Here is a 24,954-nt window from a genome sequence, read left to right on the forward strand (position 1 = left end):
TTCAAACCCTCTCCTTAATGGAAGGAAGACCTATCCTATCCCACCAGTGAGAAATTTACAGGCTGTTACTTTACTTTACTTTATATTCCATTTTATTAGTCTTTAACAATTACCTATTTTCTTATATTCCGTGCCGAACCATTCCTCCTTGGAATCGTAGTGTATGGGCGTCGAGTGTTTGTTTGACAGGATCATGATGTTGACCATATCCGCGCTCATGCAGTCCAACAGCTCCGTGATCCTCTGCCACCAAGGGATAATTATTTTTAATTAACATTCCATTTATTAAATCAGTATCGTTATTTATGTAAAGGGGTAGGCTGACGCACCCATTTACAGGTAGATCTTATGATAAGTGAAATATTGACGCTGTAGAATATAATACCTGGGTTATATTTATAATCTCGGGAGATAGGGAGATAAGCCTTTGTGGTTTTAATTAGGATCACTCATACATCAAAGTGGAACACAACAATACTAAAAATGTTTTGCCGTGGAATATCAGATGAGGAGTTGGTACCTACCCCTAATGGGCTTGCACAATGCTGTACCACCAAGTTAAACAAAATTTGCTGTCACTTACGGTGTGGTAACAGAACGAGTAGTGCTGATACCCCCTTCATATCCTTATTTTTTAGACTTTCATTTGTTTCAGGACTGTCTAAGACAACTGACTTTAACTACTACTACTATTACTACGAAAATAATTGCCAGGACATTACTGTTAGATTTCAAAATAATTTGACACCCCTAATATAATCTACATAACGACTCAATAGTAAATATAAATAAAAGAAACTGATGTACCTGGGGTTCGAACTTGTAGTACAGCTTATCCCCGGAGATGTAGTGCTCGGGGGGGAAGAAGTGCATGTTCTCGGCCAGCGACTCCACGTAGTCGGCCGGCTGCGACTCCGCCTCGAAGCGGAAGCTGGTCTCCTCTATCGTCTGATATTGATAAATTAAAAGAGGTTACATACAAAATTAATTAAAAAAAAAAGAGTCGAGATGGCCCAGTGGTTAGAACGCGTGCATCTTAACCGATGATTGCGGGTTCAAAACCCAGGCAAGCACCGCTGATCCATGTGCTTAATTTGTCTTTATAATTCATCTCGTGCTCAGCGGTGAAGGAAAACATCGTGAGGAAACCTGCATGTGACAAATTTCATAGAAATTCTGCCACATGTGTATTCCACCAACCCGTATTGGAACAGCGTGGTCGAATATGTTCCAAACCTTCTCCTCTAAGGGAGAGGAGGCCTTTAGTCCAGCAGTGGGAATTTACAGGCTGTTGTTGTTGTACATATAAAATTAAACAAACCTCTAACACTCTTTGTATATTTACTATAAACCTTATGTTACTTACCATTGATTTTTTTTGTATATATTGTTGTACATACGTGTTGCAGACAAAAAATAAATATATTATTTTTTTGTCTATAAGAGATGAAAAACACCTTTATAGACACACACTACAGAACTGTCGCTTGGTGGTCATAGGTGTTATGAGCATGTGGTACCTGCCTGTACAAGCTTGCAGAAAGACAACAAATAACATTCATTTGATTAATTATGGTTACAGAGACATGCATGTTTCCAACTCTTATTGGACCTGCATGGTGGAAGCAGCATGGTCCCAGCCGTAAGGAAATAAATAAATATTGGAAAACATCACATACATTAGCCGCTCTCTATCTATCTGTGATCCCAATGTAAGCAGCTAATGCACTTGTTATATATAAAACTAATGAACTTTTTCTACATCGGCCAGGAATCGAACCCGAGACCTCGGAGTGGCGTACCCATGAAAGGTGCACACACTACTCCACCATGGAGATTAATTATTTATTTACTAGCTGTTACTATTTCTTTGACTTACCTTTAATTCTTTGTATATGCGTTCCGATGGACCGATTTTCTTCAACATATTTATATATGAGAATATCGCTTCTAGAACCTGAAAGCATATTGGGCACATTAGAAATAATTTAAACTCTAACTATTATTGATTATCTTATATGTACGATAGATGATGGTAAGTGGACGATTATTTGGGCCTGATAATGGTCACCATCGGCCAAATTAATCAACTCGACAACGCTATGGTGATTTGTTGAGTTGTTATGACATCAAATCGTCATTACATAGTATAAGACAAAGTCTGACCCTAAGTATGCTTAGAACTGTAAGATCACGCAACAGATTTTGATGGAGTTTTTTTTTATTGATAGACTGATTCAAAAGAATGTTTTATCACTATCATCATTGCATAACATAAAACAAAATCGGTTACCACTGTCTGTCACTAAGTATGCTTAGAACTCTAAAATCACGCAACAGATTTTAATGCAGTTTTTTTTTATTGAGACTGATTAAAAAGGATGTTTTATCACTATCATCATTGCATAACATAAAACAAAATTGCTTACCGCTGTCTGTCCCTATGTATGCTTAGAACTCTAAAATAACGCAACAGATTTTGATGCAGTTTTTTTTATTGATAGACTGATTCAAAAGGATGTTTTATCATTATCATCATTGCATAACATAAAACAAAATCGATTACCACTGTCTGTACCTAAGTATGCTTAGAACTCTAAAATTACACATAATAAATAGTTCGATTCAAGAAATTTATATGTATAATTCATGTACTTTCTTTTTCTTCACTTTTGCATTAATAATATTCGTGAGGATGCATATCAAGACATCGTGAGGCAGGTTATACGTAGGCCACTTACCTCGTCAACGTGTTCGAGCCCATCCTTAGTGAGCACGACCTGTATCGAGAACAGACTGTACATCGATGTATAGTCGATCCCGCTTTCCGAGTTACCCGTGTATATACCGAGCGCCCACACCCTGTAAACAGTATAAGTTCAACGATACACAACAACAGCCTGTAAATTCCCACAGCTGGGCTAAAGGCCTCCTCTCCCTTTGAGGAGAAGGTTTTGGAACATATTCCACCACGCCGTTCCAATGCGGGTTGGTGGAATACACATGTGGCACAATTTCTATGAAATTTGTCACATGCAGGTTTCCTCACGATGTTTTCCTTCACCGCTGAGCACGAGATGAATTATAAAGACAAATTAAGCACATGAATCAGCGGTGCTTGCCTGGGTTTGAACCCGCAATCATCGGTTAAGATGCACGCGTTCTAACCACTGGGCCATCTCGACTCAACGATACACTATAGTTCATATTAGTGAGGATTTATTCTTAACTAGTTGTTGCCTGCGGTTGCGCTTGCGTTTTAGAAATTGGTTGTCATGTGTTCGGCAAAAGAATAGACTAGTTCCTTTCTTAGAGTTCAAGTTGAAAATTTCTTCGAATTTCTTTTCTTTACTTGGTGGTAGGGCTTTGTGCAAGCCCGCCTGGGTAGGTACCGCCCACTCATCAGTTATTCTACCGCCAAATAACAGTACTCAGTATTGTTGTGTTCCGGTTTGGAGGGTGAGTGAGCCAGTGTAACTACAGGCACAGGGGACATAAAACATCTTAGTTCCCAAAGTTGGTGGCGCATTGACGATGTAAGGAATAGTTAATATTTCTTACAGCATCAATGTTTATGGGTGATGGTGACCACTTAACATCAGGTGGCCTATATGCTCGTCCGCCAACCTATACCATAAAAGAAAACCACAAACAGACAGATCCATAACAACAATGAAAACCAATGAACTTTTTCTACATCGACTCGGCCGGGGATCGAACCTGGGACCTCGGAGTTGCGTACCCATGAAAACCGGCGTACACAGTCCACCACGGAGGTCGGCGAAAGTTCAGTTAATCTATATTAAAAATATATGTGCATAGTACCTATTCTTTAGGTAGGAAAGCAAGCTGCCCTTGCCTTCATGACCCAGCAAGTACGATATGTACTGATGCGGTTTTGATTCGTACTCCGAGATCAGCGAACGCATGCACCACGTTAAGTGTACCTGCAAAGTAAAACCAACTCTATAGCCGGGTACATAGAGTTTAAAATATTTTTAAAGACTCGATATACTTTATTGAAGAAAGCTCTTAGAGAGGTGAGCTATTTATTTTTACAGGTTTACTGTTAAACTACGGAAGAGATACTCATTAAAACATATACATATATGTATTTTAATGAGTGTATATCTAAGTTTTGTTTACCTTACCTTTTACAGACATTGAAAAAAAATTAAAAAAAGTTACAGCCTGTAAATTTCCCACTTCTGGGCTAAGGCCTTGTCTCCCATTAAGGAGGGGGTGGGGGTTTGGAACACATTCTAACAAGCTGTTCTAATGCGGGTTGGTGGAATGCACATGTGACATAATTTCGATGAAATTAGACACATGTTTGACCTCACGATGTTTCCCTTCACCGACGAGCACGAGATGAATTATAAACACAAATTAAGCACATATATATAGTGGTGCTGTTTGAACCCGTAATCATCGGTTAAGATGCACGCGTTCTAACCACTGGGCCATCTCAGCTCAGAAATTGAAATAAACTATACAGTAATTATTTTCCGCTAGATGGCGCTTTTCCACTTATCGTTATTACGATATGTTACATACATACACACTAGCTGGTATAATATATAAATAGTTATTAATGTTCTAATAATAGTTACCTCGGTCGTGTCTCCGGGCTAACAGTGTATCTAACAATATGTTTAGTAGCTCTTAAGTTGATATGGATTATTTGTAAAATTTTGTGTACTCTATGGAGCGACGTAGTCCAAGGAAAGGACCAAGCTCTTTAAATTAAAGAGAAAAAAAAAATAGTTACCTCGGTCGTATCACTGACGGGTTTAATGTAGTAAAGACTTCTGAACTCCGGAGACACCAAGTCGGGTTTGAACGCGAATTCGGAGAAGTCATCAGGCGGCAGCTTGTTTGAGGGAATCTGCCCGAACGTGTTCACGACGTATTGTTCTAAGGCTGATAGCTCCATACGAGCCTGGAAAGAGTTTAAACATTTTTATCCTTAAACAATACACAATAAAGTCGCTTTTTCCGCCTCTCAATTCGTTCTCATAGGTTTTGTTTATACAACGAATCGATAGATTTGAAAAGGTTTAGTATTTATTACAGTTTAATATTAATAATAATAATTTTTTAAATGCGAATTAAATTTAATTTATAAAAAACATGATAAATATCCCGAAATGAATAACTATAATAATAAAAATAACCATGTTTATTTCAAATCTTATATACAAATTTAGTATTAAATATTGGGTTGTTATATTCTAAGTTGTAAATTAATTTTAGAAAAGTCTAAGGACTAATCGCAAAACTACTAAGTTGAAATGATATATCATAAAATTCCAAACCATATATGTTAGAGAAAGGCAATGGGCAAATAAGCCTGCACATGGACATAGGTCCTGTAAGTAGGAAGGGAATAATCCCTAGCCTAGTCTGCACTCGGGCTTCGATGTTGAACGCGCGAATTGATTGAGGGAGTAGAGGTGTGTGGTGTGTGGTGTTTTTTTTTTATGTTATAGGTTGGCGGACGAGCATATGGGCCACCTGATGGAAAGTGGTCATCATCACCCATAGACAATGACACTGTAAGATATATTACCTTACATCGTCAATGGGCCACCAACCTTGGGAACTAAGATGTTATGTCCATTGTGCCTGTAGTTACACTGGCTCACTCACCCTTCAAACCGGAACACAACAATACTGAGTACTGTTATTTGGCGGTAGAATAACTGATGAGTGGGTGGTACCTATCCAGACGGGCTTGCACAAAGCCCTACCACCAAGTAAAGTAAAGTAAAGCGTGGTGCGTGGTGACGGTACCTGCACGGCGACGGTCATGCGGTGCGCGCTGTAGTGTCGCGCGCGGAAGCGGTGCGCGGCGGCGTGCAAGCGCTCGTCGCCCGCCACGCGCTCGCGCAGGCTGCGCATGTCGCCCCACGTGAACGTGCGCGCCGGGTGCCCCGCCGGGAACGTGCTCGACAACAACTGATCCTTTCGGTTCGAGTCCGACGGCGCCGCGATCGCGAACTCTGCACCAGTGTTGGGCATTAATCAAGTAATTGTCAATTATCTTATTAATTGACTAAAAAAGTAATTGCAATTAAATTAATCGCAATTACATTTTTAATTGCACCTTGCAATTAAATTAATTTGATTAACGTATGTCAATTGCAGCTTACAATTAAAATAATTGCAATTAACTTTTTTAGTTGTTTTATAAAACAATTAAAACTAAAAATTAACTTTATATATCAAAATGAAATTAGTAAATATTTAGGAAAATTAAGCTACAAGTATTATACTTCAGACGAATAAAAATGTGGTCAAAGGCTCTAAGTTTTAAGCTTAATTTTTCTAAATGTCTCTTTCCACAGAAAAAAAGTGTTTTTTTTTTTATATTATATAATATAAAGTTGCATTGATAAATATTTCTTCAGCGTAGGTATAAAACAAAAACATTTCAAGTCGTCGTCTTCGCTCAAGTCTTTATATTTTACAGCAGTATTTTTAATTGTTATTTTTAATTAAAATTAACAAAACAATTAAAAATTAATTAATTGTTAATTGTTACTAATACAGTTAACAATTAAGTAATTGTTAGTTGTGATTTTCCACAATTACAATTGATTAATTTTTAACTGTAGTAGTAACAATTGATTAATTGTTAATCTTTAATTGTTCCTGCAATTAAAATTTGCCCAACACTGCTCTGCACACGCCGCGCTCTTACACTCAGCTGCCTTCGCTCTCCGACTCGATACAGTCGAAGCGAAGGCATCCGGGTGAGATGAGATGGTCTCACACAGACACAGAGATATGGATTGACGAAAGCACTTTGCGAAATTAGTGCAGTTTAACATAATGTCGTCTTAAATTTTCGCGATTACACATTGAAATAAAACTAGTTATAACGGATTTGAATCGCGTATATTATTTTTAACATCCCGACGTTTCGAGCGCTTTACAACGTCGGGATGTTAAAAATAATTAATATACGCGATTCAAATCCGTTAAAACTAGTTTTATTTTAGTGCAGTTTAAATTATTACGGGGCTTATGATGACTCGGTTGGAAGAGAAGTAATTTAAGAAATAAATGCACTGTTCGATTACAATTACAAAAAACAAGATGAAGGTTTGGCGAATCTTAATTAAAGTACTGTAAACAATTATTGTTACCATTTTAAAAGATTCTTATTGATATAGACAAATCTAAAAGAACAATAAAACATAATCTTATGTTTGTTTAACGAATTATTCACGAGAAATATATGTATAAACTATTAATGTTTATTTATCGATTCAGTCTCGTATTATACCTGACTGTATGGCCTCTCGTTCTCGCTGCATCGCTTCCTTTTTCATCAGCGGACTCACGAAGAACTGGCTGAAAATATCCATAGCCTGGGGCAGGTGCTTCTCTTGTATCTCGAAGTAGAACGTTGTTATTTCGCAGTCAGTCGATGCATTGTCGGAGCCACCTTTTTTCTACAAGAAAATAAACAATCAATGTATCTCTACCTGGGGGATGAAGGGGGCGCAAACTACACCTTAGTGCCCCAAGCCAACCTCACCTGCCCGTGGTGCATCCTGCCGACCAGCAAACGAGGCTCTGGCGACCGACTGATGGCGGTATAACCATCAACATAATAGGCGTAGCTAAATACCACAGGCCGGTGACGGGCAGCAGCGTCACCGGTGCGAGAAGCTACGCCCTGCGATCGCCAACCCGCCTGCCCAGCGTGGCGATTATGGGCACAACCTCCACATACAGCACACACGCAAGCCACGGCCCCCAGTTCCCGGCAGCCCCGCTATTCCTCGTCATGGTGGCGACGATGGTAACGGCGGGACGGGGGGTGCTAAGAATCACCGGGCTACGGGAGGCCACCACAACCGACTGACCCTTGCGACGTACAACGGACGCACGCTACGGCTTGACTCGCATCTAGCGCAACTTGAGGTAGAACTTGGGAAAATTAGGTGGCACATATTAGGGCTATGTGAAGTCCGTAGAGAGGGAGAGGACACCGTAACCCTCGAATCAGGCCACCTAATGTACTTCCGAGAGGGTGACCAACAATCCCGAGGTGGCGTTGGGTTTCTGGTAAATAAGTCCCTAGTTGACAACGTGGTGGAAATCTCCAGTGTGTCGAACAGGGTAGCGTACCTCATTATAAAGCTCACCGAGAGGTACAGCCTCAAGGTGGTGCAAGCGTACGCACCGACCTCGACACACTCGGACGATGAAGTGGAAGAATTATTCGATGACATATCGAGGGCCCTCCACTTCACCACGAAAACCCACTACAACGTTGTCATGGGGGACTTCAACGCTAAAGTGGGAGTACAGAACTGCAGCGAATCGGTAGTAGGACCCCATGGACTTGGAAGCAGGAATCATAGGGGGCAAATGCTTGTCAACTTCCTCGAACGGGAGGGGCTCTTCTTGATGAACTCCTTCTTCAAGAAGCAGCCGCAAAGGAAGTGGACGTGGCAAAGCCCCGACACTATGACGAAAAACGAGATCGACTTTATAATGACGGACAAGAGGCATATATTCAGAGACGTCTCAGTGATTAACAGGTTCAATACCGGTAGTGATCACCGACTCCTCCGAGGCTCTCTGAATATTAATTTTAAGGCCGAGCGCGCCCGTCTGATGAAGTCCACGCTCCGACCAAAGCTGCTCCAAACCATTGCGGGATCTGAAACATTCCAGTCAATCCTGGAGAACCGATTCGCTGCCGTGGAAACCACAACGGACGTAAACCAGAACCTCGAAAATGTAGTTCGAATTCTCAGGGAAGAAGGCACGAGATATTGTGGCATGCAGCGTAAGGGCAGGAAGTCGAACCTTTCGGAAGAGACTTTGGGGCTCATGAAGAAACGACGTGAAAACCCACCTGTCACTTCGTCAGAGAAACGGCAATTAAACCAAGAGATCAGCAGGCGCGTACGACACGACCTCCGGTGCTCCAATACTCTTGCAATAAAAAGAGCTATTGAGCAGAATCGGGGGTCTAAGGTGTTCGTACAATCTCTTGGAAGGAGCCACCTGACGAAGTTGACCACAGCAAGTGGAGAAGTCGTTTCTTCTAAGCCGGCAGTACTTTCGGAAGTAGAGGACTTCTACGGCCGGTTATACGCATCGCATGCATCTCGACCTGATCCCGAAAATGAGGATCCTAGAGCTACATTAACACGCCATTTCTCCGAAGACCTGCCTGAAGTCAGTATTGGCGAAATCGAGACTGCTCTTGGACAGCTTAAAAATGGAAAAGCCCCTGGAGAGGACGGCGTTACCACAGAGCTATTAAAAGCGGGAGGTAAACCGGTACTTAGGGAACTTCAGACGCTTTTTAACTCTGTCCTCTTCGAAGGGAGAACTCCGGAGGCGTGGAGTAGGAGTGTGGTCGTCCTGTTCTTCAAAAAGGGAGACAAAACCCTGCTGAAGAACTATCGTCCCATATCCCTACTGAGCCACGTCTATAAGCTGTTTTCAAGAGTGATCACGAACCGTCTTGCGCGAAGATTCGACGAATTCCAACCCCCGGAGCAGGCCGGGTTTCGGACCGGATACGGCACCATAGACCACATCCATACAGTGCGGCAGATTATACAGAAGTCCCATGAGTATAATCGGCCCCTGTGTCTTGCATTCGTGGACTATGAGAAGGCCTTTGACTCGGTTGAAATCTGGGCTGTTCTGGAGTCCCTGCAGCGTTGCCAAGTTGATTGGCGATACATCCAAGTGATGAGATGTCTCTACGAAGCTGCCACCATGTCCGTCCGAGTACAGAATCAGCAAACAAATCCCATACCATTGCATCGAGGAGTGAGACAAGGGGACGTTATTTCCCCCAAATTGTTCACTAATGCAATGGAGGATATGTTCAAGACGCTGAACTGGAAAGGACGTGGCATTAACATCAATGGCGAATACATCTCTCACTTGAGATTCGCAGACGACATCGTCATCGTGGCAGAAACGCTGCAGGACCTACAACAAATGCTGAACGAGCTGGCTGATTCTTCTATGCGTATCGGCCTACGGATGAACTTGGATAAAACCAAGGTCATGTTCAATGAACATGTTCTACCGGAACCGACTACGATACACGGTACCGTTCTCGAAGTTGTTCAAAAATATGTCTACCTCGGGCAGACTCTGCGATTAGGTAGAAACAACCTTGAGGACGAGGTGAATAGAAGAATTCAGCTGGGTTGGGCAGCGTTTGGGAAGTTACGTCGAATCCTAACATCGTCGATCCCACAGTGCCTTAAGACGAAAGTCTTCAATCAGTGCGTCCTACCCGTCATGACATACGGAGCCGAAACGTGGACATTCACGACAAGGCTGGTCCACCAACTTAAAGTCGCTCAGCGTGCTATGGAAAGGGCTATGCTCGGCGTTTCTTTGAGGGATCGCATCAGAAATGAGGTGATCCGTCAAAGAACCAAAGTCATCGACATAGCCCACCGGATTAGTAAGCTGAAGTGGCAGTGGGCTGGTCATATTTGTCGTAGAACCGACAACCGTTGGGGAAAACGTGTTCTAGAGTGGAGACCGCGTCTCGGCAAACGTAGTGTAGGACGTCCTCAGGCACGGTGGAGTGACGATATACGCAAGGCGGCAGGCAGGAGCTGGATGCGAGTAGCCGGAGAAAGACCACAGTGGCGTGCACTGGGAGAGGCCTATGTCCAACAGTGGACAAAAATAGGCTGTTGATGATGATTGATGATGTATCTCTACCTTGAGTTTAATATCTGAGCGTGTAAGACAGTACGAATGGAATCTTTTTCGACAGGTCCCAAGAACAAAATCTTATGGAAAAATAAGACAAAATCGACTTTATTGTTAATTATTAATCTGTATAACATTAACTACACGGTAGTGTGTTTGATTGTTTGATTTGATTGAATGTACTTTGATCAAAAAACCTTCGAAATTTATTCATCAAACGAAATTATTCATAAACATAGTTTTACAAAACTTTAAGCCACACACTGTAAAGTAGGAATTTCGCAGATACGATTTTGTTCTTGGGACCCGTCGTTTTTATTAATTGATTTTCATTCTATTTACCTTAATAAAAGAGTCAAACTCATTCTCCTTGGGATACTTCTCGCTGCCCATGAAGACCATATGCTCAACGAAGTGAGCGAGGCCTTGAATATCGGGGGGATCGCTGTAGCTGCCCACTCCTACGGAGAGTGCACATGCCGCCTGTAGAAAAAGAGAACATAGGTTGACACGTTTTTTAAATACAAATGCGTAAATAAACTTCCTGATGGAAATACGTGGTCAATTTTCAAGGAGGTTTCAAAAAGTGACTTGGATAGATATTGGCCCTAATAGGCCGACTTTTATAGGATCTAAGATGTTACTACTCTTATACAAATACAGGCCGTCCTTGGCTTACGTCGTTTCGGCACAGGAGAATTCACTTGTGGCGAGATCAATGTCCATAGCAAGAAGAAAAAAACGAAGCAATCTAATATGTCTTGACTTACGTATTTTCAATTTACGTTGCGCATTTCGAGTACCTAACATGACGTAAGTAAGAGGACTGGCTGTACTCTAAATCCTAAACCCTTAAACGCGAATGCAGTAATGGAAACTGTTACTGTCGGGCTGTAGATTCATTGGTGAATGAATGGTATCTATCCAAAGGGACACCCCCAATTCGCTACAACTATAATGATGAGCGAGTATTCGATATCATAAATTAAAAAGTCATATATATTTAGAAGCCACACATAACTTCAGATGACTGAATACATATTAATGTCAATTTCGATTTAATCTTTGATTACAATTCCTGAACGTAAAACTTTCAAGTATTTTACAAATGATATTTATCACCGTTCGTATTGATTTACTTAATGTCGAAGTATAATATTTGTGGCATCCAATTTTTTCATTCAAGTGATATTAACTACATAACCGTGTATAAAACTTATTGAATTGAAGATATATTTATGATGATGCCGCGGCTACTCTCATACAGACCAGCAAACTACGCAGGACATACTATAATGCAAAAAAGCATCATAATGATTTACGCGACGTAAAAAGTTACAGGTTGATCGTGACCCATGATCTACCGTCTTCCCCACTCCTCACACAAACTTCATTGGAGGGTAATTGGTTCCCTCAATCCTACAATTATGAGCAGAGATGGCCCAGTGGTTAGAACGCGTGCATCTTAACCGATGATTACGGGTTCAAACCCAGGCAAGCACCGCTGATTCATGTGCTTAATTTGTCTTTATAATTCATCTCGTGCTCAGCGGTGCAGGAAAACATCGTGAGGAAACCTGCATGTGACAAGTTTCATAGAAATTCTGCCACATATGTATTCCACCAACCCGCATTGGAACAGCGTGGTGGAACATGTTCCAAAAACCTTCTCCTTAAAGGGAGAGGAGGCCTTTAGCCCAGCAGTGGGAATTTACAGGCTGTTGTTGTACAATTATTCAACAAAAATAAAAATTAATTAGAAGTTGTAACATCAATATGAGCACATATTTATTTATTATGAAAAGCGCAATAAGCTAGTGCGTTAACATCTGCGGTTGACCGCATCGTAATTTAAATAAAACAATGAACGTCAAGAATAATATCGAAGGTTGTAATTATAATTACAAAGCCAGTTCATGTTTTTTCAAAATATTATTGTGAACGACTACATCTTTCACGCTTTTCTTTTTCATTTATAAAATAGGTTGAAGACTTATTAATACGGGCGTTAAAATTTTATTTCAAATTTGTCTTTCTTTTTTCATAGACAAGTTTTCTTTTGGGCAGTTCCCAAAAATATGACGAAGATAGTTCCGAACTGGCATTTATCAGAATTATATTTAAACATAATGGCAACATTACAATCTACTATATAAATACCTTATACAAGTACACTTGCATAAATAATCTATGATAAATAATATCAAATCTAAAATTTACAATAAATAAAGAAACAATAGCGATACATATATTAACATAATAGATTTGAAAATTAATGCAAAAAACATATTTGCACTACATGTACCATAAACAAATCTATTTTTTTTATTTACTAATTGAATGAATGAAAGAACGAATGATATGTTAATATGGTACTATATCAATAAGCCGGTAGTAAAAGTTGGCCAATCGGTGTTAACACCTCATACCGTGTCAAGTGAAAGTTGTCTGAACAATATCTTGCAGCGCTTTCTAGATATATGTTCAAACTTGTTCTTCATCATTCTAAATATATTGCGTTTATGCCGACAATCCTGTCAAAGGTATGAAGTGTTAGCACGGTTTTATAAGTAAATCAAACATTTTCTAATTAAAAATTAACTTAATTATCTTTGTTATTTCATTTGTAATTAGAAATGCTTACGAACGATATAAATTCTAGCTGATTCGCCCGTTTTCACACGCGGTCAATAAATGGGGCAATTTTTTTTGATCCCACGAGTGTATATATTTTTTATGAGAGCATGCAAACAAACAAACTAACTAACAATCCCTCGAGTTAAATGCCTTGATTATGCCCCAAAGAACCTGCGACTAATTACGTCATAAAGAAAAATAATTTTCTTTCATATAGTTAGAAAATATTTGTTACACAGTTCAAGAGATAAATTATCCTTAAGCTCATTAGGTGATTAGACATGTCTGTCACGCACTACTCAAGTACGAACAGATTAATTTATTTAAATGAAGTAAAGGAAGTATTCCGAGCCTATATTTAGCAACAAATGCCATAAACACATTAACATACTGTATGTACGGATCAAATCAAAGTCAAAAACCTTTAATCAAAATGGAAGTGTTTACACTTTCTTATTGATTGTCGAAAATCTACCACCGGCTCGGAATATATACCTCAAACCTGAGAAGAACCGGCGAAAGAAACTCTTCGAGATCTTTTTTTTTACTATACTATACTAGTGCAATACCCCAACGCTTCTCTCAAATTGATGGTTGGGCTTTGTGCAAGCCTTATGTAGGTAACCACACACATCAGTTATTTTATCATTACTCAGTTTTGTTGTGCCCGTTTTGAAGGGTGATTGAGCCAGCGTAGCTATACAAGAGACATAACATCTCAGTTCCCAAGTGGTGGCGCATGTGCTATGTGACATTGACTACAGTAATTATAAAATTCGTAGGATACATATAACAAAGTTCGCCACTCCGAGATCCCGGGTTCGATTCCCGGCCGAGGCAATAGAAAAAGTTCGTTAGTTTCCTATGTTGTCTTGGGTCTGGGTGTTTGCGGTAACATCGTTACTTGTGATTACCTAATGATCACTAAGATTATTATAGTCCTAGGAAGCCAAGTATAATAGTATCATTACTAGCACAATATTTATGCTCAATAGGGTTGTTATTAATTCCTTATTTTAAATAACAATATCGATTTAATAAACAAGAACTGTTATTTAATAATAAAATAAATGTCTTGTCGAACTAGACGTTAGGTTGCACAACAAAACGTGTTGTATTTACAAAATCGATGATAAAAACGCAAACATCATCAACGCTGTCTCGCTCTATTTCAATTGTAGGTAACAAACGACTCACGTAATACTATTCAACTTATAAAACACTGCAAAAGCATATTCATAGAAAGATATCCTATCTTTATAAAGTACGACACAACATAGATCAGGGGTCCACGGGAGACATGATGCGGGTCTACGTAAGCTTGAATAAAAAAATGGGGGTCTATAAGATGTTAATGGAAAATTTATCTGCTTTTGATTGTAAAGAGCAAAAATGTAAGCATACATAGTTATATTAGTTTAATATTTTTTTCTTGTAATTATATTCTTTTAATGAGTAAAGAGTTAGAAAATGTACTATTTTTCGTTTTTATTTCACCTATCGGAATATAGGGACATGACTCAGAAGCGACACAATTTTTATTGTTTGGCGACTCTAAGAATGAGATAGAAACGTTACAACAGAGGGTCCACCGAAACCAATAAAATTTTGAAAGTGGTCCACGAGAAAAATAAGTTTGGAAACTACTAACTTAGATGTAGCATCGGCTAAATTTGTAAAACCGATCATATCCGAATTAAGTATGCTATCCCAAATTATCAATATTTATTTCTCATGTGAATATGATCTTTACACAAACGTAATAACTTGTAATATCATATGACCTAATATATTCGTCAATTTGACCGGTCGATTTACATGCACTTGCTTTCTCGGGTTGAACTACCGCGAAAATCTATAGCGACGAATAGCGTCGAATGGCGCGAGAGGGGGCTATTTCTATTGGTTGTGTAAATCGGCAGTAATCGCTTTTATTGAATTTGCCGATACTCAAATTTCAAAATCAAAATAAACTTTATTCGAGTAGGCTTTTACAAGCTCTTTTAAATCGTCACTTTACAATTAAGTGAAGCTACCACCGATTCGGAAAGTAGATTCTACCGAGAAGAACCGGCAAAAAACTCAGTAGTAACTCTTTCTCAACGTTTAAAAAATACAAAGTCAAGTTAGTTAAATACATTTTTTTAAATTAATTAATATGTCCTGCTTGGAAGTCAACAGTCTACATGTAAGTTCTGTCGTACTATACCATTATTTTCGCCCGTCGATCTGTCTGTGTGTTTGGTGGGAGCAGATGTTGCATAACATACGTCCTTATATATATATATATATATATAGATGACAATGTGATTCAAAATGTTATGATGAACGATTTAGATGTTCAGACGTGAAAGTTTAAGAATAAAGAGTCGGAAAAGTTGCAATTTCAGAACGAATGTAATCAATATGATTGTGAACTAAACTAACGTATTGAATTTCAAAAGTCAGTAATTATTGAATAGCCTACTAGCGGCAAATTAGTAAATCCGCCACTGCACGTACATCATAACCGATGATTGCGGCTTTAAAGCCAGGCAAGCACCACTGAATTTTCATATGCTTAATTTGTGTTTATATTTCATCTCGTGTTCAGCGTGTTGGAACATCGCGAGGAAACCTGCATGTGTCTAATTTCAACGAAATTGCGCCACATGGGAGTCCATTGGAGTAGTATTAGTAGAACATGCTCCTAACCTTCTCCTCAAAGGAAAAGGAGACTAGCAGTGGGAAATTTACAGGCTGTACAAGTGTACATGTAATATAATATCCGTAAGCTTTAAGGAGATAGTTTAAAGATACTACCCAGAACCAGTATTCTCTGAAAGTTGGTAAATTCTATTACCACTTTAGATTCTAAAGTCACTGTCGAGATAATCTTATGCCAATGAAACCTAACACGGATTTGCCGTTTCGGTTGAGATACACGCAATTTTACTTACGGAATATTTAAGCAAAATAGATTACTTACGTTGTATTTTTACATAAATTGATGCTTAAAAAATCGCGTCATTGTATTTTTTTTTAGTTTGTTTTGTTAATTAGAAATCTATAATGTTAAGTTCACAGCCACAACAATAAATTCGGCCATGAACTGAAAGAAGGTTATTCTACAAAACGAACTATTTAAATCATGGTCATTATTGCAACACGATTAAATAAACGTGGTAACAAAATATTGGCTGAATATAATATTTTTTTTCTAAAATTGTCGATTTTTAATACGAGCCCGAAGATCGATACCTTTTATTCAACATAGAGTTCCATATTTAAATTAATTTCTTAACATAAAGTAAAAAAGTAAAGTAACAGCCTATAAATTTCCCACTGCTGGGATACGGCCTTCTCTTCCATTAAGGAGAGAGTTTGGGACATATTCCACCAAGCTGTTCTAATACGGGTTGATGGAAGAAAGTAGACACATGCAGGTTTCCTCACGATGTTTTCCTTTACCACCGAGCATGAGATGAATTATAAACACAAATTAAGCACATATATATATAGTGGTTCTTGCCTGGATTTGAACCCGCAATCATCGGTTAAGACGCACGCGTTCTAACTACTGAGCCAACTCAGCTCTTTTTTCTTAAATTAAATTTAAATTAATTTCTTAACATAGCAATGACATTTTATTTTAACAAAGCCGGTGTTCATTTGTTTTTTCCCCGTTCGATTTTCCGTCGATATCGATGTTTTTGTGACCATGGAAAATTCTAAATTGCACGGATTTTATTTTTCGAATATGAGTTAAGTCACGGTACTAATTAATATTTATTTTATATATACCTAGGTTTCACCAATGTATAGTATTCTATTTTTCCTAATAAATACAGATTATAATATAACACGGAAAAACATTTTTTGTGTATCTGTATTGCCACTTGTAAAATTAATTAATTATATAAACTTTTTACAGACTATTAATTTCAATGTATTTTTTTAAATACAAGTAAGTCTATTAACAAATCTAATAATTACTTTCTAACCTTTTATACTTTCAAACATTTGAGACATATTTATATATGAAATAATAATACAATAATTAAATAATTTTATGTAATTATTAGTTTTATCAATAATGGAACCTTTTTGACTATTATTAAAATTATTGTACTTCTTAAGAATTTATATTATTTTAATTCAATGGTAAACTTACTTTAATCAAAACTATTACAGTGTAGATTTTTATCATTTTAAAATAAACAAAAAAATACACAACAGCTAACAGCTAATAAAATAATAAATCATACTAACTAGTTTTTCCTCATCAAATTCCGAACGCTTTTTACTGCCATGTTGGTCACTGGCTGCTGACTGACCAGATTTGCTACCATCAGTTTCGGCCCCTGAACTGTCATCAGAGCCACTTGTCTCTTCCTCACTTGAACTGTGTTCGTCAGCAACAAATTGCCGACTTGGATCTGATATAAGGAGTGCTGTGAGGCCATTTTCCAACCGAATTGTTCTGAAATATATATTTTTGTTAAAATTTAAATAAATATATAAAAAGATTAAAGAAACAAGCTTATATGGAGAAAAACTTATAATTTATTCAAATTAGAATACAATTTAATTCTAGTAAAAAAATATTTGCTACTTAATATAATAAATACTATAAAGAAATGTTAAATTTGTTTTACTGTTTTAATTTTAATGCAAATAAAATATTACTTTACAGAGTATAATAGGTTAATCCATTATTACAAATATACATTTTATATCAATAAGAACATTTAATTTATAAAATAAAATTGATTGATAAACTATGATAGCATTGGTAGGATAATCAATAAAAAATACATTTTCTGGATACATGCTTTATACATACATACAGACTAATTGAGGAAATAAAAACCAATACAACACAAATGTACATTTACTTATTATTTTATTAGCTAATTACTACTCTTTAACTTGATTTTATTTTAAGAAATTGTAGTAATTCACACATACATAATAACACAAATCCAAAAAAAAAGGTAAACTGAAAATACATTTTAGTAAAGAATATAAATAGTATAATAGGATTCATACTATTATTATTATGAACGTTTTTTTTTAATTCTAAATTTGTAAATAAATGCGAACTTACTTGTAAAGTTTCTTATCGGACACAGACTTGATGGGTTCAGGAAGAACCTGAACTTTCTCTTTCCTACTGGACATAGCAACCGAATGTTTAGGTCGGTTATTGGCGGCTTTTACTTCAGGCTTAAATTTCGGAGCTCTGTGAAAGCTACTTCTCTTAGACATTTTGGTCAGTATGTTTTTTGTATGCAGAGAACCAGAAGTTATTTGAAATTGAATGAATGTGAACCAAAATTTTGACATTTATTGGTTCGTTTGACAATTACCTTGACAGAACCTAACTTCAGTCGTCATCTTCTAATGTCTATGCTTTAAAACTATACGGCAATTTAAGTGTAATTTTGACAAGTCATATATCGTCGTTGCTCCTGCAAAAGTCGTTATTTCAATACGCATGAACTATAATATGTTAATATGATATATAATGTTTTACATTTTTGTCATTACTTCCATAGTTTAAACGTTAACAAATTTAGCTATACGATATTTACACATCCAAATTTCCATATATATAAATAATGATTAAAACGGCACAGCAATTGAAAAATATGATAAAACACATAGCATCGTTTTCATTATAATAAAATTTTATTTTTTGGCAAATTAAATAATACTTACATTTGATAAACGGATCTGAATGTTCACTGTTATAAACCCATCGTCATATGTATATTTATTAAAAATGTACAAATCTTATTCTTCATTTACAGAATAAGTATATGGTTGATTTTATGAATGGATCAAAGACATAAAAAAAAACCACATAACACAATGTATTCCCTAGATATTCAATATTTATTTTCTCAAGTCTATTATTATCAGAATATTGAAGGTGGCAACTCTAAAATTCCCTTATGATTTCTGACAGAAATTTGAAATGTACTGTTCTGTTGATACTTGGTTGATACTTAATATTCAATAATAGTAATTGTTGTGCATAACTTTGTGGGCTCAACAAAGTTTAATATTATGATACTAGATGACAAGTAATACTTTGTACATTCTTGTAGTATAGAATAATGGATCAGTCATACTCAGAAAGTGATGTTTCGATATCTCCATCACAAATTTTAGATCGTTTACAAGTGCTCAGGCAATTACAAATTTTACAACGCGGGAAATTGCAAAAGCATCGTCTACAATACGAAAGTTCTCCTGAAATAACTTCTAGTATCACTGAAATCGTTAGTCAATTTAGTAACAGTACAAGTTATAACACTTTCCGAAGTTTGTTGCAGTCTACTCAAGAGACAAATGAAGTATCACATTCGAACACAACACCTTCATTTAGAAAAGAGAACTTGCAAAATGTTATAGAAGGTGTTTCAGTTTTGAATTTATCCGAAGAATCTGAATTTATTGCTAATTCTGTTTCATCTAGAAATTCAAGTTCACCGAGACTGGATAGCGAAAGATCTCATAATGTCGTAGAGCGACATCTTTCAAAAAAACAAATTTCTCTAGATGAAATGCCGATACTGTCCCCAAAAAAAGATTTCGAAACTTTAATAGCTGAAGAGTTAAAGAATGAAAAAAAGATTATAAAAGAAGTACCCACTGATTTGAACCAAAAGAAAACTATCAAAAAACCATTTCTTAGGAAAGGTGAAGGTATGGGCCGATTTGGTATCCAGAAAAATGACTTGGTCATACAGAATACAAAATCTTTACCATGGAAAAGAAAAAACGTTGGTAATAAGACAGTGCCCAAAGTAGCTAATAAAAAGACTAAAAAGAAATTACCCGAAAATGATAATATTAAAATACAAATATTAGACAAGGATAGCACACCTAAAGGTTTAAAAGAACATAGTCCTCAAAATTCATTTAAGAAAACAAACAGCAAAGTAGATAGTGTTCTAAATCCTAAAGAAATAGTAAAAGAATCTAACCAGAATGAACAAACATCAAGTACATCTGCTAATCAATTATCATCAAAAAATATAGAGAAACTTGCTATTAGTAAACCCACACAGAAACAACCTGTACACACTGGTCAAGGCAAAACTTGGGCTTCAGTATTTACCAAGGAGCAAGATGACTTCCTGAGACAATTAAAACAGAGTGAGTATTACAAAAACTTTGTTTCCCCAGCCAAAAGTACACTATCGGATATAAGCAGCAATGAAAACCTATCCAGATTAAGACAGGATAGAGAAATTGCTGAACAAAATTTATTTGAACTTATTGAGAATAAAGTCACCCATGAAAGTTTTAGTATAGACAATTCATTCTTCAACCGGTTTTTGAAAAAGAATGGCATGGATTGTTCCGGTGAGAGCACTCCACTAGTAATGCAGAAATTTTTGAATAAAAATCCTAATTTAATGCATATATTGCCAGATATAGCACCAAGAAAAAGAAATGATAACTCGTCTAGCGATCTTGAAACATGTAACAGTGATTGTACAGAATGCAGTGAAAACTGTTCGTCTGTATCAAGCTGCTGTTCATGCCAAACTATAACAGAAGCAAACATATCTGTAAGTTGCATTAAAGAAGATAAAAATAATGAAAAAGGTCCTACTGTAAAAATGCAGAGATCTAAGCCTAACAGACAAAATAATGAAGAAAAAGAAATAAGTCACAATGACACACTGACAGCTGAAAATGAAGCAATGAATTCTAACATGGCAGAGATGAATGCTAAGTTAATAGCCACAAGTGAACTTTTAAAAGATAGACTCAAAGAATTAGAGGATGAAATTGAGACATTTAGAAAAGAAAATGCCAATTTGACTAGAATGAGAGAAGAAGTTGATATGGAACGTCAAAAGTTTTTTGAAGAGAAGAATATATTTGAACAAAAATTTAATGAAGAGAAAATTCTATCAGAATACTATTTAGCTGAGGAAAAAGAAAAACTAAATAAACAAAAGCAAACATATGAAAGATATGTCAGAGAAATGAGAGGAAGATTAAATAAAAAGGAAAAAGATGAAGTAATAAACTTGAAAAAAGAAATTCAAGATTTGAAAGATGAAATAAAAATCAAAGATGCCAAATCAACATCTACCATAGCTCGTCTACGTAATCAAATAAAAATAATAGAAAAAGATAAAAAGAATCTAGAAGATGAAGTAGAAAAACTAAAAAAAGAAAATAAGCGAATACAACATAGCAACGATATAACACGAAGATTAACTAATCTTAAATATCTCGAACAAATAAATAAAAAGCTTTCTAATATGACTTCCAAGGATTCTATACCAGATGTACAATTAGATTCTAACATAAAATATAAGGCTTTTGAAATTGAAAGACAGAGTAGAAGTAGAAATAGGAAAAGTTATCCTAATACAAATGGTACTATGAAAATGAGGGCAAAAAGTGTGCCAAATCTGCATGTTACTTCCAGATATGCCAAATATTTTAGTCAAAAAGATTCACTTAGTGATAAAAATAAAAATATGGAACTAATAGATAATATTGATTGTATTAATATGGATAATGATCATAGTAACAGCAAAAGCAATTCTAATGATTTAGAAATATCAAACAGTAATTCTGATACTGATGAAGATAACAATTTAGAGAAATTATATAATGACAGATTTAAATCAACATCCTTAGAAGGTCGATCATCAAATGGGTCAGCACAATTTGAGCTCTCAGATAGACTTTCTGGTAATAGTGATTATTTCATTGAAAAATCTAACAAGAGCTCTTCATTGAAATCTGTAGACAAATGTTTGTCATCAAAATCACAACAAATAACTCATTCACGTTCAAGAACTTCTAAATCCCCTTCAATAACGTACAATAGATCTCATGAATCTACATCACCAACAAACTATTTCAGTGAAAACTTTGACAACAAATTAGATAACCACATTGATACCAATCATAGAAGTAAATCACCAGTCTCTGTTTTAAGCAACCACTCTTCATCCAGTCTAAAATCGGGAACTGTTATAAATAAAGATGTATATTCTGATAGGATTATTCCTAGTCCGGAACCAATGTCAAGTAAAACAACATTATCAAAGACGAATTTGAATCCAACAGAAATAAGGAAGCCGGATGGTACAAGAGAACTTAGGTTTCCAAATGGTAATGTTAAGATCATGTCAGCTGATGGGAAATATAGCAAGTTTTTGTACTACAATGGTGATATCAAAGAAAACTTTTATAATGAAGGTAGAATTAAATATTATTACGCTGAAACAAAGACGTTTCATACTACACATCCCGATGGACTGGAAATATTGGAGTTTCCTGAGTAAGTTTTTTGAGTGTACTTGTTTCGATTATTTTAATTTTGTTGTATACTAGTGACCCGCCTCAGTTTTGCACATGTGCCACTTTTTTTATAATTAGACAATACAAACTGCTATGCTTATGCAGAGAGCACTTTAAATCTGTAATATCTTCGAAAATAATCATTTAAATTTTTTTAATTTTTTTATTGTATAAGTTGGCTGATGAGTATATGGGCCACCTGATGGTATGTGTTCACCATCACCCATAGACATTGACGCTGTAAAAAATATTAACTAATCCTTACATCGTCAATGCACCACCAACCTTGGAAACTAAGTTGTTACCTATGTCCTTTGTGCCTGTAGTTACACTGGCGCACTCACCCTTCAAACCGGAACACAAAAATACTGAGTACTGTTGTTTGGCGGTAGATTATATGCTTTATAGGACCACATTGATCTATACTAAATGCACAATATACTTTAGATCCAATTAAGTATTGGATAAGAATTAATGCTGTATTGCTTAAAATAGCTTCGTAAGGCATTACTTCTCGCAAAAATTTAGCAATAGGAAATGGTTATGGTTATCTCGAAGAGAAAGATATACACATCGGCAGACTTTGTAAAATTTTTAAAGTGTACAATTCAGTAGTACTTTATTTTATCTATCTCGTAGAATCCAGCCAGTGTTTACAATGTAAGCGTATATTTCTAAAATAAAAGGGAACACATTAAAGTACATTGTTATTATGATTAATTTACGGTTTGCAGTGGTCAAGTAGAGAAGCGCTACAAAGATGGATCATCAGAAATTAAACTACCAAATGGAAGTATACGATACTACGACCCTAAGAACGAACATGTGCGTGAAGAGTGGCGTTTCCCGGATGGTGCTTCTCTGACTGTCTCCGCTAATGGTGAACAACGTATTGTCTTTGCTAACGGACAAGTTGAAGTTCATGCTAAGGATCACAAGGTACCATTCAAAAACAATACAGTACAGCCAATGATATTCTAATAAACAGATATGTTATATCCATACGAAACAACAGAAAAAAGTGTGCTGCGCCGGGGACCGTTTATTTTAGTTTATTTTTACATTTCGTTAAAAGTAAAAGGGATAACTAGATGTTTTAATTACGCAAAACGTATGACTACGTAATTATGATGTATTATAACGTATTGCTACCTAAAACGACTAAAGGCAAACGTCCCAATTAGGACGTTTTCTAGTGTTCACTTTTTGCGCGTTAATACCATATCTGTTTACTAAAACACAATTGAGTACAGCTTTAAAATAATATAAATAAAATACACATACTCTAGATAGGCCAAAACCTTCCCCCTGTTTAATGTTTATTACTTATGAATCTAAAGGAAAAAATGAACACACGTTTAGTTTATTTTAAAGTTAATTCTTCAAAGTAACAATTTATTTGTAATTTCAAATGTAAGCATCCGAGCGAACCTCGGCAATCGCGCGGTTTCCTATACTTTTTCAAATAATTTTAAATTGTGCATTTATTTGATCTCACGTAAGTGCTATCGAAACTCCTACCCAAGCATAAACAAATAAAAATAAAACCCATAAACAACATAAGTCATGATCGACCCCTGTCACTCCCTAAATCGACTTACTTAATAAATTAATGGCCCCCATCCAAAAAAGTAACATCAAAATTATTATAAATAAAGGCATGAATTTAATACATAATTATTATAAAATTATTGTTTTTTTTTCAATTTTTTCTAATGATCATAGAAAATTACGAATGAAACATAATTAAATTGCAAATTTGTCTTTTAGCGTCGTGAATTTCCGGATGGTAGTGTGAAATTAGTCTACAATGATGGTACATCGGAAACACGCTATGCATCTGGTCGGATAAGAATTAAAGATAAACACGGCAATCTCATTATGGACTCTGCTCCTGGTTGAGCATCGAATTTGGCTGTTTACTGTGATTTCATGTGCCTTTTATATTTGGAAATAAATGTATTTTTGTAAAAAGAAAATATTTACACCTGGTTACGATATTGAAGAAACAATTTGTTCTGCTGATGAGTAGTTGAATTTTTAATGAGGGATAATTCAGAAGCTACCTTCAGCTTGGTTACAGATTAGACGGTATGTAAAACAGCTATTATGCGACATCGACTCTACGATTATCCGACCTTTTAGAACTGAACGCGCGGTCCACCCGCTCTTGGTAGCGTAGCCAAACTCATATTATTATATAATACTTATTTATTATTGTAAAGTTATTCAATATATTAAATTAAATTTTTATGTCAAAATTATTAT

At 36.3% G+C, this 24,954-nt stretch overlaps 2 protein-coding genes across 2 annotated transcripts in view; one reads left to right on the plus strand and one right to left on the minus strand.

Annotated features, from left to right (window-relative positions):
• Positions 1–18,723, minus strand: part of LOC124532754 (nardilysin-like) — a 28,726-nt gene extending 10,003 nt beyond the window's left edge. Inside the window, exons 1-11 of the mRNA XM_047107810.1 lie at positions 18,449–18,723; positions 17,611–17,821; positions 11,065–11,205; positions 7,295–7,463; positions 5,797–6,005; positions 4,772–4,942; positions 3,826–3,947; positions 2,742–2,862; positions 1,880–1,957; positions 808–948; positions 114–243 (exon numbers count right to left, since the gene is read on the minus strand). Coding sequence (XP_046963766.1) covers positions 114–243; positions 808–948; positions 1,880–1,957; positions 2,742–2,862; positions 3,826–3,947; positions 4,772–4,942; positions 5,797–6,005; positions 7,295–7,463; positions 11,065–11,205; positions 17,611–17,821; positions 18,449–18,687 — 1,732 coding nt within the window. The 5' untranslated portion in view covers positions 18,688–18,723. The remainder of the gene's footprint in view (positions 1–113; positions 244–807; positions 949–1,879; positions 1,958–2,741; positions 2,863–3,825; positions 3,948–4,771; positions 4,943–5,796; positions 6,006–7,294; positions 7,464–11,064; positions 11,206–17,610; positions 17,822–18,448) is intronic.
• Positions 18,724–19,317: 594 nt separating this feature from the next.
• LOC124533224 (centromere protein J) lies at positions 19,318–24,882 on the plus strand. The gene is made up of 3 exons (XM_047108425.1): positions 19,318–22,666; positions 23,421–23,625; positions 24,457–24,882. Exons 1-3 carry the CDS (start codon positions 19,464–19,466, stop codon positions 24,586–24,588), a joined length of 3,540 nt encoding a protein of 1,179 aa, XP_046964381.1. The 5' UTR covers positions 19,318–19,463; the 3' UTR covers positions 24,589–24,882.
• Positions 24,883–24,954: the final 72 nt, after the last annotated feature.

The sequence above is a fragment of the Vanessa cardui genome, chromosome 10, assembly GCF_905220365.1.
Source record: "Vanessa cardui chromosome 10, ilVanCard2.1, whole genome shotgun sequence".
Taxonomy (NCBI): Eukaryota; Metazoa; Arthropoda; class Insecta; order Lepidoptera; family Nymphalidae; genus Vanessa; species Vanessa cardui.

Excerpts from the sequence above, each read along its gene's own strand:
- LOC124533224 (XM_047108425.1), top strand. The coding sequence starts at position 19,464 with ATGGATCAGTCATACTCAGAAAGTGATGTTTCGATATCTCCATCACAA. Across the intron at positions 22,667-23,420 it reads GAAATATTGGAGTTTCCTGA|TGGTCAAGTAGAGAAGCGCT; the intron begins GTAAGTTTTTTG and ends TACGGTTTGCAG. Across the intron at positions 23,626-24,456 it reads TTCATGCTAAGGATCACAAG|CGTCGTGAATTTCCGGATGG; the intron begins GTACCATTCAAA and ends TTTGTCTTTTAG.